At 46.2% G+C, this 14945-nt stretch overlaps 1 protein-coding gene across 1 annotated transcript in view; it reads right to left on the bottom strand.

The window, feature by feature from the left end:
* The window catches only part of SLC6A8 (solute carrier family 6 member 8), a 42047-nt gene that overhangs the window by 12726 nt on the left and 14376 nt on the right, over positions 1 to 14945 (bottom strand). Inside the window, exons 2-6 of the mRNA XM_032954264.2 lie at positions 13254 to 13385; positions 10305 to 10563; positions 5885 to 6017; positions 3935 to 4069; positions 1426 to 1529 (exon numbers count right to left, since the gene is read on the bottom strand). Coding sequence (XP_032810155.1) covers positions 1426 to 1529; positions 3935 to 4069; positions 5885 to 6017; positions 10305 to 10563; positions 13254 to 13385 — 763 coding nt within the window. The remainder of the gene's footprint in view (positions 1 to 1425; positions 1530 to 3934; positions 4070 to 5884; positions 6018 to 10304; positions 10564 to 13253; positions 13386 to 14945) is intronic.

Raw genomic sequence — 14945 nt, forward strand, 5'->3', positions numbered from 1 at the left:
CTCGTGCTACTGGTGGCTTTCCACTGGTGATATCCGCCATGCCGAGCCGGAACTCAACTGCGGTCCGCTGGCCCTCCCCGAGAAATCGGATTCTGTCTTGGAGGTCAAAGCAGGGCCAGGGCCGTGGGGGGCTAATGATGTGATCATCGTGCGTGATTGTCAGTCGGCGAACCGTGAGGATACGGCATCACCGCATCGTCTACACGCGCATCGACTAGTTCGTTGCGTGTATCGTCAGCGGCACGCGCGGCTTGGTCTTTGCGTGAAGAAACAACGCGGTGTCTCGTGAGCCGCGCCATGCTGGCTCGGCTAGGCCCCCAGTGCAGATCGCTGGCACGGTGGAAGAGTTTTAAGAGAGCTCTCCGGAGCACTCGCTCTGTCTGGTGCTGCGGATGTGTGTCTGTGTGGTGCGCCCGGTGCTCAGGCCATTCTTCCAACATGCTGGCATCACTCTTACTTATCGTGGTCACTTAATTAATGTCATGCGGGCACATGAATCAGGTAACACACAAAAGGGCTGCTCGGGCAAGATCGAGAAGCACAGTGGTTTTTTTGTTTTTCAAGTTACCGTTGTAAAGTTCTTGAAGCATTTTTCAGAAATGTAACTAATGGGACAATGGATAACTTCAAAGGAAAACTAGTAAATTAACTCATTGCAGTTGTTTTCATAATTAACCTCTAACAAATTGGAAGCATTTCTCTTCAATGTATCACTGCACAATAAAACAAAATAAATAAGCAAATACTTAATAGACTCCTTAAAATGCGTTTCATTACCTCTAAAGAGGACAATTAATAATAAAAGAATAAACCTACATAGGTTGTGTGTGTCACCAAAATAAAGCAACATAAGTTAATAATTATTCTTACGGTTTCATTTGTATCATTTTATGTTTAGCTTATTTATATAAATGAGAAGCGTATGTCGACATGAGCAGTCATTGCATATACACACACACAAACATTCTACAGACGATTAAAAAAATGCTGAGATTTCTAGACAACAGTACTCTTACATTTCTTAGGATAAAGTGTAAAATAAGGCCCCTAGTGTTCATTGTTGAGGCCCAAGGCAAAAGAGAATTCGACTAAGACACCTTCATGATGCTTAGTGTTGAACGGGCCTTTTTTTTCAAACACTCTTTAAAAAAGTCAAACCAAGGCACCTTTAGGATTCCAAGAGTGGAATGCAAACGCCCCAAAATACCAGAAAGTGATCATCATTGGCGGCGCAGTAATTTGAAAGCACCTAGTAAACAAATTATAGTAAAATTACGGATTTATTTGCAAATTAACATCGAAATAAGCAGACGCGTAAATAATCAGACGTGCTATGTTGTGAGTGCAGGATGTTGCGTCAGGCAATCAGGGCTTCGGCCAATCGTCGTGGCGGGCAAGCTGTGGTTAGCGCAGTCACTCGTTCACCTGTAGCAGTTGTTGTTGAAGCGGTTGTAGCTGCCGAGGGCGGACAGAGCGCCCAGACCGATGGCGTACGAAAAGAATATCTGAGTGCCCGCGTCTATCCATACCTACGGGTCACGCAACGGGCGTTTTGTGAGCGAGCGTCAGCACACCAAAAAAATAACACACACGGACAACGATGTTGCAGTACTGCAAATCATGGGTTTACGTGAATTCGCTTGCTGCAAGTGTGGTTGGGCATAAAGGTGCCAGTCGAAACGTTTCGAGTATGGATCATCGAAAGTTGTCGAAGCGGTTGTATCAAAAGCGCACGCAGTGTGGACTTGGTTTATTTTTGGCCTTCAAGATAACAACACGATGATCGCAAGGTTATGAGAACAAAAACTTATTAATTTGTTTACGCCTATTTTGAACACTACGAGTATTATACATTAATGCATTGAGTTTACTTATGTTGGGGGGGGGAGGGTTAACTGTGGTATTTTAAACAGTAATAAAGAAAACAGGGAGCGAGGAAAGAGGTAGCACAATGGCGAACGCACCGCGCTGTAAAATCAGCGACCCGTAGTGCCACTCCCGGCCATGGCTAACATTGCCTCCTTCCCCAACTCACATTGGCCAGCGTGGGGAAGTATGGTCAAACAACACCAATGAAATGACACAGCGTGGGATTGCCTTCATCTAGCAGTGTAATGACGAAAGGGGCTGTATATTATTATTTTAAGTCGAATAGTAAAATAGCTACGCGTCTGTGTGTACCATTCAGATTCCAACCTCCCAACTGTTTTGACTGACCCTCACATACAGTGTTCATGTTCAGGTCAAGGGGTCATGGACAACGCTTGGGGTGCCTCCATCCCTCACTTCCTTCCTTTATTTTTTCCCCACTTACAATGTCTGTGTGTGTGTGTGTACGTTAGTTAGGGCGATTGTGTAGGTGCTCGCTAACAGCACTTGCCCCTACAGTCTGTTAAGGCTATACGGTGAAGCTTTATCTTTGTTAGTTAGGGCAACTGAGAGATGATGGAGTGTGGCATTGCGTTATATTTGCAATGCCCTACTTTGCGCAGATACCCAAAAGTTGTATTAATACCTGTACAGTGACATACTCGTGTGAATTTCATCACTTTCGATTAATTTTGTAACAAAAAATAACTGATAACTAAACAATTATTGCATTCTATTTAAAATTTGGTGACTGTTTCTGACAGCAGTGATTCATTGCAAATGTTAAGGCACTTCAGAATTAGAATCTGCATTTATACTGAAGGAAATCCGATGACATATGAAGCTCGTTTTCCACAACTGTTCAGTACGGGCGGGTCAGAGAGTTACAACAAACAATAAAAAAAACACGAGAGGAGCGTAGTACACAACACTAGTACTCCGCCCTTTGTAGACTGTTGCGTGATGAATTTAAAGTCTACATGGAAACCTCGTGTGCATGCAAACCTGAATATTTAAATTATGAAAAGGTCACCAAGATGTCCAGATTAGCCAGATTCAGGGCTTAAAGTATTAGTGAGTCAGCCATAGACACGTGTTTTCTTTCGTGGAATGGGTGCATTAGCCTGTCGCCCTGGCTAGCCACGATAGGAAGTGGCAGTCACAAAAATGGAATAACATTTAGTCACGAAAATAACACAACGCGTTTTTATTTACTTTCAAATGCTGTGCTATTAGATTTAATGGCAGTGTATTGTATTATTTTACATTGCAGTTATATTATTCCAAAGTGATGTTTTGTCCCATTAATCTGCAGTCGTTACTTTATCTAGTGGTGGTGAATTTCTTTTTCCAATTCAATTACTTCCATGAGCCACAGCCCACTGTATTTCCTGATACATATTCATTGACCTCCCAAATCGCTGCAAGTCTAAACACCGCATCAATTTCAATCGAGAATTTACATGAATTGCACATCAACACAATTATTATTGAAGCTTGTTACTTCGTGCGTAAGACGGTTGAGTCCAATAAGTGTTCAGTAGTTTTTGTGTTCAATGAAGACAAGCAGAGCATATTACAAAATGCTGTCCTGACGTCACTTGTGGGCTCTCGTTATAATTATACTGTTCTGTATTCTCGGTCATGCGAATGGCAATATGTCCAAGAGCTAAATGCCAATGTCGAGGTCTGTTAGCCACGAAAGGGGTTCAAAGAGAGGCTTTGTGTAGTTCTGCTACTCCCCTGTCGACGGGAGAGCAGCCTCCAGCGGTTTTACAATACGATCCATAGCTTGGGTTGTATGGCCACAGTCGCACCGTGCCCTGTCTACAATTTTCCATTCGTGAACGCGATGTGTGCATCGGCCTATCGACTAAGCATGGGTACAACACTAATTACCACAGCCGATCTCTCTTCAGTGAGACGCTCCTGAAAACCTGTACGCAGGTTCACAGCCAAATCGCTGTGGCATTAACGAGCCATGAAGAGCATTTGCTGTCAATGATTTGTGATGGCCACGAAGGATGATGACAACAGTGGTTATGATGATGATGATGCTGCTCACCTGTGGCTGCCCGAGCTTGCTCCAGTCGGGTTTTAGGTAATACATAATGCCATCATAGGATCCTGGGAGCGTCATCCCATTGATGAAGAGGATGATGAGAACCAGGTATGGGAAGGTCGCGGTGAAATAGACAACCTGAAAAGGAGAGTCCCCAGTTACGCAACTCCGATCCTTGCTGTGTATCTCAAGCGAGATTTTCACTACATTAGCCGTATGCCCAGGAGTGCACTAATGCACGCACAGTCTTGACAGCATTTTACAAATTAAAAATGTAAGTAATCCATATTTCTAACTACCGGTGTAAAATAACTATTTTTTAAATACTACCACAGACTTTGTAATAATATAGATATGTGCTCTGTACTTAACAGCATGCAGTAAATTCACTTAAACGTCGGGTTATTATTATTAACGCGCAGAAACGCTGATGGAAGTTGGTAACATTTCTGATTATTTTAGTTTTTTGCAATGAAATGGATGCCCATTGTGATCTTATTAGGTGTGCTTTTGTTGGGAGGCCCATGGGGTACGGCCGCTAATGTTGGGGGGAGGGGGGTTCAGAGTGGAACGTAAAGAACTCATCTGTTCTAATTCGGGGGGGGGGGGCCCGCGGCAACCAACCGCGCCACGGCACGCGCGGCAGTCTTGAGCAAACGCTGTCGCTGTAAACGAAGGCACCTTTTGCAGAGTTTAAATCGACCGACAAGAGCCGCCCAGTTTAACACGTAGGCTTACGCGACCAATATCATCCATAATACAGGTTGTTGTTTTTTTTGGGGGGGGGAGGGGGCGGGGGGGTCAGATCGCGTAAATATATGTGTCGTTAAACCCGCCACCACCCGACACAGCCAATTAGTAAGGGTTGTCACGTAAACGGAATGTGCCAATTCGTTACTAGTACAGCACACCGGGGTGTTGGAAAGCCATAGCCACCCGTTAGCCAAGCCAAAGACGACGCATTGACTTTTGTCTGCAATGTAATTTATCGTCATGTTCACGGTCGTGGCGACACATTCAAAGGGCGGGGGGGGGAGGCATTGTGGTGACCTACATGGCAGCGTACTTAGGAGGAGCTTTAGGCATTAACCCAATACCAGTATTAACCGCTGTATGCCAGCGCAAAATCTCATAGTGGTGGAATTACAACCAGAATAGGTGGCCCTGATACGATTTTCGAAGCGGTAGTGACCCTGAAAAACCTGGTCCCATTATCAAACACGGACTGTGATCCCACATAGTTTTAATTGACAGCATGCAGCATGGCGATATCCCCCTAGACGTATGTGACAAGCGTGTTGATTGCGTGTGTGTGAGTGTGTGAGTGAAGGGGGGTGGGGGGGGGGGGAGAAGAGGGTTACGTCTTGAGTGCAGAAATAACATTAATGCTAGAATCCTCAATAGGACCTACAGGCCGTGCAAAGCAGAGGCTATGTGTGGTACAAGGCACCCCCGTAAGCAACCCTATGATGAGCACTCGTGTAAAAGCACAGCCGATGAGCAACCACTAAGTGTTTTTGATCCCACCCCCCCCAGCCCCGCCAGGCCCTCCCAGCCCCCCCCCCGGCCCACCCCACAGCACCAACGGTGCACACAAGAGGCATCGTGTGATATCCGATAGCGTTGCAGTTACTAAAGCATACAGGATGTAGATGCAGCACCTCAACAATTAAACGCAAGCCGAAAGCGGAGGAAGTCCGTCTCAAAGTTGAGCGCGTGAGCAGGAGTCAGCCATGTTACACGGATTCCAATCCGCTACGTGACTGGCCCACTGCTCAGAGCTTAAAAATACAAAAACAAAAAAATACAACACACAAGACAAAAAAACAGTATTTTTTCTTTTCTCTCTCTTTTTTATCTTTCACTCTCTCTTTCTCTCTTTTTTTTTAACAGCCCTCCAAGGCATTCGATGCAGCAGGACAGCATGCAACAACTCTCTCGCAAGCGAGTCACCTTTCCAGTGGACTTGACGCCCTTCCACACGCAGAAGTACACGAGGAGCCAAACGGCGACGAGGCACAGCAGGAGCTCCCAGGACACGGAGCCCGTGCTGCCGAGCCCGTCGGAGATCCGCAAGACCTTGCGCCTGACAGAAGCGCAAGCGGCGTGCGTCAAAGATGGGCCTTCCTTTCCACGGAAAGCAAATCGATACAATTTTTACGACATCCCTACCGAGACGCACACATTAGCCCCTCTCGGCCAGCGACGGCTGACTTAACCGTGCTTTGTCGCTCGCAGCGATCGCCCAAGCGGGTGTACAGACGAACTTAGGTGCAAGGAGGTAAATGGTTCTGCCCCAGTCTTTGGGAACATACAGTACGGGGGGAGATTAGCCGAGATCAGTCGGAACAAAGCGATTTAGGAGTTCATGGAAACGAAGACAATCAATTTCTTCCAAAATATGTAATAAAAAAACATGAAAAAATATATACTTGCATGGGCTCTCACGAGACACTACTACCCCATGCCAAATGCAATTAATTAGTGCCCTCACTAGATGCTATTAGCTCTCTCTCTCTCGCTTGGTGCTACTAACCCTTGCTAGAGACTGCTACATCCGGCTATCGCTAGACACTCTTCTCTGTTGAATGCTATTAACTCTAAATAGACGCTGCTAGCCCATGCGAGGCACCACAAGCCCTAGCCCTCGACAGACACTATTATCACTCACTTGGTAACGTCAGACCGCCCTGATCAGCAATCACGCGATGGGTTCAGCTGCAGTTCTGATCGATACCTCTACACCACCTTGATTACATTACGCCTAATGGTGTTTGTGCCCTAGTGTTGATTTTTTGTTTCCGCCGGCTATCATCTGGGAAATTCAGCAGCAGCGCATGGCCGTGATCCTTAATGTCCCCTCATGAAGGACCCTGAAACGCCACCCCCCTCCCCCCACTCTATGCCTTGGCGTGACATCACCGTCAGCCTCCGTAAGGCTGCGGCAAAACCACCTCACAGAAGCGAATAACGATGCGGGAAAACAGGCCCGTTTATGGTAAGTAGAAAAGTTAGAGTGTTCACCGCCACACACGCACGTCCGGTTACTTCCATTGCCTGTACGTAATGGCCTACGAGAGGCGCCGCAAGGAGTTTAGAGGAACCGATTTCAAACGCACGCCCAATTTTTTTATTTAAAAAAAATTCACCGGAAAAAAAAAATCCGGTTCTGAGCCGTACAAATTTCAGGTTGATTGACACGTGACTAGCAGTATTTGCAGGGGATATTTAAAATGTTGGCACCCCTCGTGTTGAAAAATGGGATCTATTTAAGCGAATTCGGGAAAAGTTCTGTGACATCATCTTCCGTGGCCGTCAATCTGCCACAGGGTGGGCTTGATGCTCCGCTGTCGCTGCCGAGCTGCAAACTGAAACGCCTCCGCCTCGTGCCATGGCGGTGCCGTAGAGAGCGAGGTTCAGGATTAAAAGGGCGAGAGAAAAGGAGGGAAGTGACCCTTGAGGACAAGCCGCGCTCACACATTCGGCCCTCGTCGCAGCAGCGCCACACGGGACTCCCCATTAAGCCTGGCATTAGACATTAGCGCCGTTTTATTTTTGGCACGGTACCTCAATTCCCGAAAACCTTTTGACCTTCCCTCATATAAGCAGCTGTAAATGACAGGGGACGAATTCCACCATTTCTCCTCCCTCCACTCCCTCACCCACCACCCCCCCCCCTCACCCCTCCTCCCACCACTATTCCAGAGCACTGGCGGAGGCACGGCTAGCGACGTCGGCGCGAGACTCTAGGGAACGCGATCGCTGCATCGATTGCAGCGGCACGCCGCACACGTAGCGGCCAGCCCTGTACGCGTGACCTTTTTTAAAGAGGGGTGGGGGGGGGGTGGCATACAAACTCGGGGATGGGGAGGAGAGGCCCCGACACAGTCAATGTTAAAACGAAACATTAAGCAAACATTAAACACGTAAAGATAATGAGCAACGATACGATCTGCTTTTGTCTACGGTGCATTCTGCTGCTGTGACTCTCGCTCTCCTTCATCTGTCCACATGAGGAAAGTGCTGCAACGCTCCATCAACCTCTTGATTCGACTAATTCAGAGTATTTTGGCTGCTATAAATGTCCACTCCATTGAGCTACCATTTCTGGCCAGGTCGCTTCTACTGTAAGTGGGCCTTATCTGCTAAGTGGGCCTTACCTGCTAAAATAAAAAAAAAATTGGTTGCGTTTTTTATAGTTTATACTTTTATGAAATTTTGTCCAACCTCCTCCAGCTGTTGCAGACAGCCTGTATATCAAATTAAGCTTGTGAGTTAAAATACGGAGACCGCAGCAGATCAGTAATTACCAGAGCTGCAAACGGTGGGTGCAATAATTCAGAAGAGGACACTACATAAACCTCCAGCCCCCCCCCCCCCCTCGACGCTACAGGGCTACGTCGCGTTCAACGATCAGCATGTTTCAGGTTTCCCATCGCTTGACGTCGAGTTGGAAGTGAGACTTGACGAGCGGTGAGCCTTCGAGGACATGGAATGTTCCAACTCTCACGACCCATTCCACGAGGGCCAGTTTTCCCAAGCCTCAGTACCAGGGTCCTCCCGTGCCCGGGAGTTACACAGGTTGCCAAGCTGTGCACTTACAAACAGATTTACTGCATTGTCACTTTCAAGACAATGGGATGTTTTTCAACAGAGAAATGTCCTTCAGAATGTGTTCACGCACTTATTGTACGTCTTGTACCCTGCCTGAGATCGGTAAAAATTAAGACAAATGACGCCTTATGGTTTTTCATCTCCGGCCGCATTGGAATTTACTGCACTGATTACACGGATCCCACACAGCAGCAAGGAGCAGGAATAGGCTGCCTCCGCTTCCTGTAAATGGGTCAGGAATTGCTTAATCAAAAACACATTATCCTTCGACTCTCCTGGGTGTCTTAATCAGTGATTCATGTATAGATTAATGCAGGAATGCACACGTGCTTTCCTCTACGTGCACTTGCTCATGCACAGTGACCACACATGAACGTGTCAAACATGCCTATTGACCAATTTGTTTTGGCTCCGATGAATTGACACCACGTGGGGGAGGCCTGTGATGCAGGGCTCAGCACAGCAGCCATTTGTGTACAGAGAGGGACCACAGCGCTAAACCAGCATGAACATTGACATTCTGGGTTCCTCTATTCTATATATATGTTCTCTGTATATTCTCACTGTCCATTAGGACACACCAGTTCTGTGGAACATTTTTTTTAGCGTGGTGTCGAGACCTGCAACAGCAAATGTTAGCGCTTTGCAAGTTTAACATTGATGAAGATGACGGTGACGACAGTGAAAGTGCGATTGGGCAGGTCACGCCGCAAGATGGGAAGATGGCCAAAGGTCAAGAATAATGGGTTGGGGGGGGGCAGGCAAGGAATGGAACGTTCTGAGACTTCGGTCCCACTCAGCAGATGGAGTGATGGAAATCAGCTCACGTGCGAGGTGCTTGGTGGATTATTGCATCACAGGATCGTGAGAGATGTCAAGAGCCTTTGGGAGGCCTTCATCCAACAGTGGATTGATAATGGCAGATGATGGTGGTGGTGGTGGTGGTAATAATGGACGAGATGCAATGCGGTGACCGCGTAGAATAAGAGGGGGGTTAGGCGAAAGGGATTAAAATGGCTCAGAGACCTCTCGCGCCCTCTCAGGAGTGCGGTAGGGACATGCACGCTCTGCGGAACCGTTTGCCGCACGAGCGCCAATCCCATCGAGGTTTATCCCGGGCTGAGCCTCTCAGCCGTTGGGCTTTGGCACTTTATGTGAGGCTGCTCTGACTGCACAGCAAGCACAAGCCGTGGATCTCTACGATGAGAGCATGAATTGACATTCGCTTGGGTGGGAGACCACACTTTGAGGGTAACAACAATTGAATGACAAAGATTATTGACCGAAGATGGAGACTGTGATAACCAAATATAATGATGAACACCCTATGAATCTAACGAGTTTGATTACTGACCATGGCTAATGTCAGTGGTGGGTAATATCTGAACCAGTCCTGGGTCCTCCCTTTACGAACTTGTGAAGTTTGGTTTACGAAGACCTTGTACACATTTTTATATTCTTAGTTTTTTCGGTAAAGTCACGTTGAAGAGAAACAACAAAATAACAAAATATATATAAAACAAACAATTATTATGTTTTTCGTTTTACTGGGTATATAACAATTTCGTCACGTTTCAATGCATGTGAATGACAATTGACACAAATTACTTGCAAAATATATGCCGATGCCATGTTTATGATCATGCAGTGAACAAAATAGTAATAAAACAGCAGACGAAAAACACAAAAAAAACATAACACGGCTACACACCCAAGCGAGACGTCAAAACGGACAGAAAAAGGTAAAAAAAAAACTTACTCCCAAAACTCGACGACGGGGGAGGTCAAGGCCCCCTGGTTCATGCACTCGCTCTGGTTGGTCGTCCCGTTTGTGCCGTTCAGTAGCATGCAGTGGCCCGCGCCCTCGCTGCATGTCGGCTTGTTCCAGGGGTTTCCGCAGGTGGCCCAGGGCAGAGTGGTGGCGAAGCAGTGGATGAAGTAGTACAGGCCCCAGGTGAGCACCAGGATGTAGTAGGTGTTGCAGAAGAACACGATCACCATGGAGGAGAGGCCCAGGCCTGCACCGGAAGGACATCACGACAACGATGCATGCCACCCACTACCGCGCACGAGCGCCGATGATTCTAGTTTGAGGAGAAGTCAAAGCCCAGAATTAAACTCAATTTGGCTCATCTTGTAGACGAGTGGTTTTTAACCTTTACTGCGCAGCCTTGCACCCCATTGGTTCTCAATCGTTAAAAATAATATTTTTTTATAAATATATAGGTTTTATAAAACAAAGCAAATTGTACTTACGTGCCCGTGCTTAATTTGTGTTTCGACGATTTACCTTCTAAAGAAATCTGGCCATGTCTCGCACCCCCAGGCGGTGCGTGCACACCAGGTTAAGAACTGCTGTTGTACATAGATAGATAGATACACACTCACGCTGCTCCCCTTTGGAATGCCCTTGCATCATCTCTATTCCCAGACTCTTATTGTGACGTTGCTCATTTCAAGAAATGTTTTAACTCTTACGTATATTGTACCTTTAAAAAAAATGCAGCGATAAACACCCTTCACAAATTATTACTCTTTCGTCCTGCCAAACGGAAGAAGAAACAAGATGAGTGTCCCTTCATTGCTGCTGGTTGTTGCAGGTCACTTGGCGTTTTGTGGTGTGCTGTGCTTAACAATCGCGATTTTAATTATAGTTATTGAAAGCTACATACCCCTGGGCCGTCCGCCAAACAGTTCGAATTGCTGTTCATCAATAAAAAAAAAAGAGGTTAAAAACACGGCGGTATTGCCCACTGACGTACTCAAACGTATGGGCGTAATATCGTGGTGATGTCACTGAAAGCGCCATGGCGACATGCTTGACCGTAGACTTTAAAAGTCTTGTTTCTCACGAGTGAAGCGTAAAACTCACGCGAGACGGCCAGAGGAAACACAGCCCTCGTGAAAGCATTTAAAAAATATGATCTGCGTTTTAGATTATGGTTTCCATCACTGCGGTCCCTGGCACCAAGCCACTCGGTGTAACCGTAACTCACGTAAACACGGGGTAGGTCGGCGAATGCATAGAAGTGCATGTCGCGCCTGTGTGGCAGGGCAAAGCGCCGGTATATGGTAGAGTATATGGTCGAGTACATATATAAGAGTACATGCTCGAGAAACGTTATCTCGAGTGGAATCTCTTCCGCCAGCGGTGGCGCAAACAGGCAGTTGCAGGGCTGCGCCTACACCCCTTTTTACCTTTTACCCTGAACTTGAAAATAAAAAGACGAAATGTGAAAATGCATTTAAAAATGAGTCCAATCCAATTGACAGAAAGCGTACCCATTGCACACTGAGTGGACACAAACGGCCGCCTGTTCCAAATTCAAATGCGCTGCACAAACAGACTCGGCAGGTTGACCTCTTCGCGAAAGCCAAGCCTTCTCGCCAAAACTGCATCGCGAGCCTCACAATTGGACCCATTCAAGTCCCGTGCGCATGCCCTGTAACACGAGCCTCCGCTAAACGAACACAATCAAGGCAGACTCTTTGACTACGTTTCCAAATTATTAATTTAGTTTTTTACACGTCGTCTATAAGAATGATCAATTTGATACCTTCATGACGTGTAAACAAACGCCGCTTATCTGACGGCAGGGCTGTAAAATTGGCACGTTCGGCACGTACTCCGGTGACGCGTCAGGCAGTGAATGACCCATTTCACCGATGTTTTGATGGCGGTGTTGGATCAGCCTGTGCTTTTCCAGATCGCATAGGGATATATATTACGCAACATTACCACATCAGGACTTCAATAACATGCGCCTTACCATCCCCCTGTTATTTTTAACAGCAGAGTTAGAACCCCATGTGCTGCTTTTATTAAATCTCCTACCTATCCCCTTGTTTTCAACTTGTAAAGAAATGTTTTAAAACACGTGACGAATGCCTGCCTTCCTATGCCAACCTATCAAATCATCCAGAATGCTGACCACTCATCGTATCGGGATACCGTGCTTGGATGGGTGAACACTCTGCAGCCCATATTGCCATAGGCAGCTCTGCCTTGGGGCTGTGTATGGGGCAGTAGAGGGCAGTGTAGGATAATCCATTGTACAGTCCTGCACTGTGATTCTATGTTCCCAAGTCTATGCTCCCCGCCTTTACCAACCCACACTCACCGGCATGGTTAGGTTTGGTCAAATAAACTTTACAATGTGCACTCTCTTTTTGTGGGGGATTGACAAAGCAGGTTGTACAAATAATTGTGCTAGGTGGCCCAAGTCAAAATATTTTACACCAGCTGTAAAATGGTAATGGAACTTCCTGCAAAATATTTAGACGGTTCAAAGACAAATGAATGTTTCCATCTCTATTCGTGTACCCGCAAGCCCAATAAGAGGGAGGGGAAAAAGGGACACGTGGCTTAAGGGGGCCTTAAGCTCAGGGGGAGGCCACTAAAAATTAGATTTTTTTCTCAATTTTCATTAACATTTCGTGAGTACATTTTAAATTATGTGTAAATAATACCCTTGTATCTCCAGAAATTGGCTTCCATTTCATAATTAAATCGACTAATAGAACCAAAAAATTGAAATATAAAAATATGCTTAATCGTGCACTTCGTAATTATTATAACACTTGCCTTTGACAAAGGCCACAGGAAATGATGCATGGATGGGGCGCTCAGCCACAACATTATTGCGTACAAGGGCCCCCGGAATAATCTCGGCAGGCCTGCTGGTGTGCAACGTGTTCAATGCCATACCCTGAAAGATGGGGGAGATATTCCACACCCCGATGCTGCCTTGTTTCATGAACTGTCCGAGAGCGATCTCCATGAAAAACACGGGGATTCCTCCGAAGAGAGCTATCAGAATGTACGGGATGAGAAAGACTCCTGCAATGGCACAAAAAAGAGACAAGACACAAGCAATGAACTTACACCATCAGAGCAATGCACTCCTCATTAAAAAAAATGTGGGCGATTCCCACAAATTAGGCGACCTCACATTGAATATTTCACGAGCATCCTGACAACGCATATGTGGTACCATGTTGAAGATGTACACATCTGTAGTTTTTCACAAGATGGCTTGTTTATGAAATGTCAGTGGTTTTGACAAACACATAAATGAATGCACAATCATCATCCCAGTGCGGATGAGTCACATTGATTGAGAACATCTGACACACCAAGTAGTAATCTAAGAGTATTTCTTCTTTATTACATTTATTTTCTTATCTGTACTGAGTCATTAATGTTTTCCAAACTATGCCCAAGCAAAAAATACCAATTATAACCCGCAGCTTCAAATTCATCTAGAAATGTACGTCTGAGATCACGGAACTGCCCAATTAAGGAAGCAACGGAAAGTTGTGGTGACATCAGCAGAAACGGCCGCGATGATGCTCGGTTATTGTCGATTTTCCTCTTCACACTTTTTCGCCGATTTACATCACAATTTCCATTGCCGAACCGCATTTACCGCACTGCGTGAAACAAGAGGCCACCGTCACTGCAACAGACTCGTGGAGGATACAAAGGAGCCGTCGATAGGGTTTGTATTATACTCCTTGGTTCTTTCGGTAAAGTCACATAGGAATAAAATAAAATAAATCACGACGTTTCGGGCGCAACACAAGCATCCGCCATCAGGTGGGAGAGCAACACAAGCGTCCGTCATGACGGACGCTTGTGTTGCGCCCGTAATGTCGTGATTTATTTTATTTTATACCTACGTGACTTTACCGAAAGAACTAAAGAGTATGGATTCCTGCAGTCACGAAAGCTTCAAATCAGGGTTTGTATTGTGTGTACGTTGAACTTCTCTCGCACCATACAAAGGCAACAGTGCTCATCGGAGGTGCGGGGAAAGGACAACAGACTAAACGCAAAAAAACGAAGAACGCGATGGTAAACGCTTGCACATATTCACTCTTGTTGTGCTTCTCATTTTTGCTTTGAACGACTAAGTCTTGGACAAGTAGCGATAATACACTCGATTATATAAAAAAAAAGTGCTGTCCCTTGTCAGTCGACTGCTGAATGAAAGCCTCCCCATGCTGTCTCGGTCATAGGGGTTTGTTTTACCATACTTCACCACGCTGGTCAGTGCAGGGTGGTAAAGTGGTGGTGAGGGGGTACAAGAAGATTTCAGATATCCCTCGCCACTGGTGGTGTTCGTCGGTTGTTAGCCATGGCCAGGAATTGAACTATTTTGACCAATACTTGGAATTCTATCAACGGTTTAAAAAAAAAACAAGATCCCATTAAGCTTGTTGACATGGCTGTTTGTGGTATACCAGCATCCCAGCCTCCAGAGAGGGGAGAGGACATTTGATTTGGCTTGCCAGCTCTCTCCAAGCATCAAGGGGCCCTGTCACACTGATGCCCATTGCTGGTGTACCCTTGCAGAAAATTATCTGCAGGGTCGAGGGGCTCGGGTTCCATTGGGCG

The sequence above is a fragment of the Petromyzon marinus genome, chromosome 14 (assembly GCF_048934315.1).
Source record: "Petromyzon marinus isolate PM22_M1 ecotype Great Lakes invasive population chromosome 14, UKy_Petmar_22M1.pri1.0, whole genome shotgun sequence".
Lineage (NCBI taxonomy): Eukaryota > Metazoa > Chordata > Hyperoartia > Petromyzontiformes > Petromyzontidae > Petromyzon > Petromyzon marinus.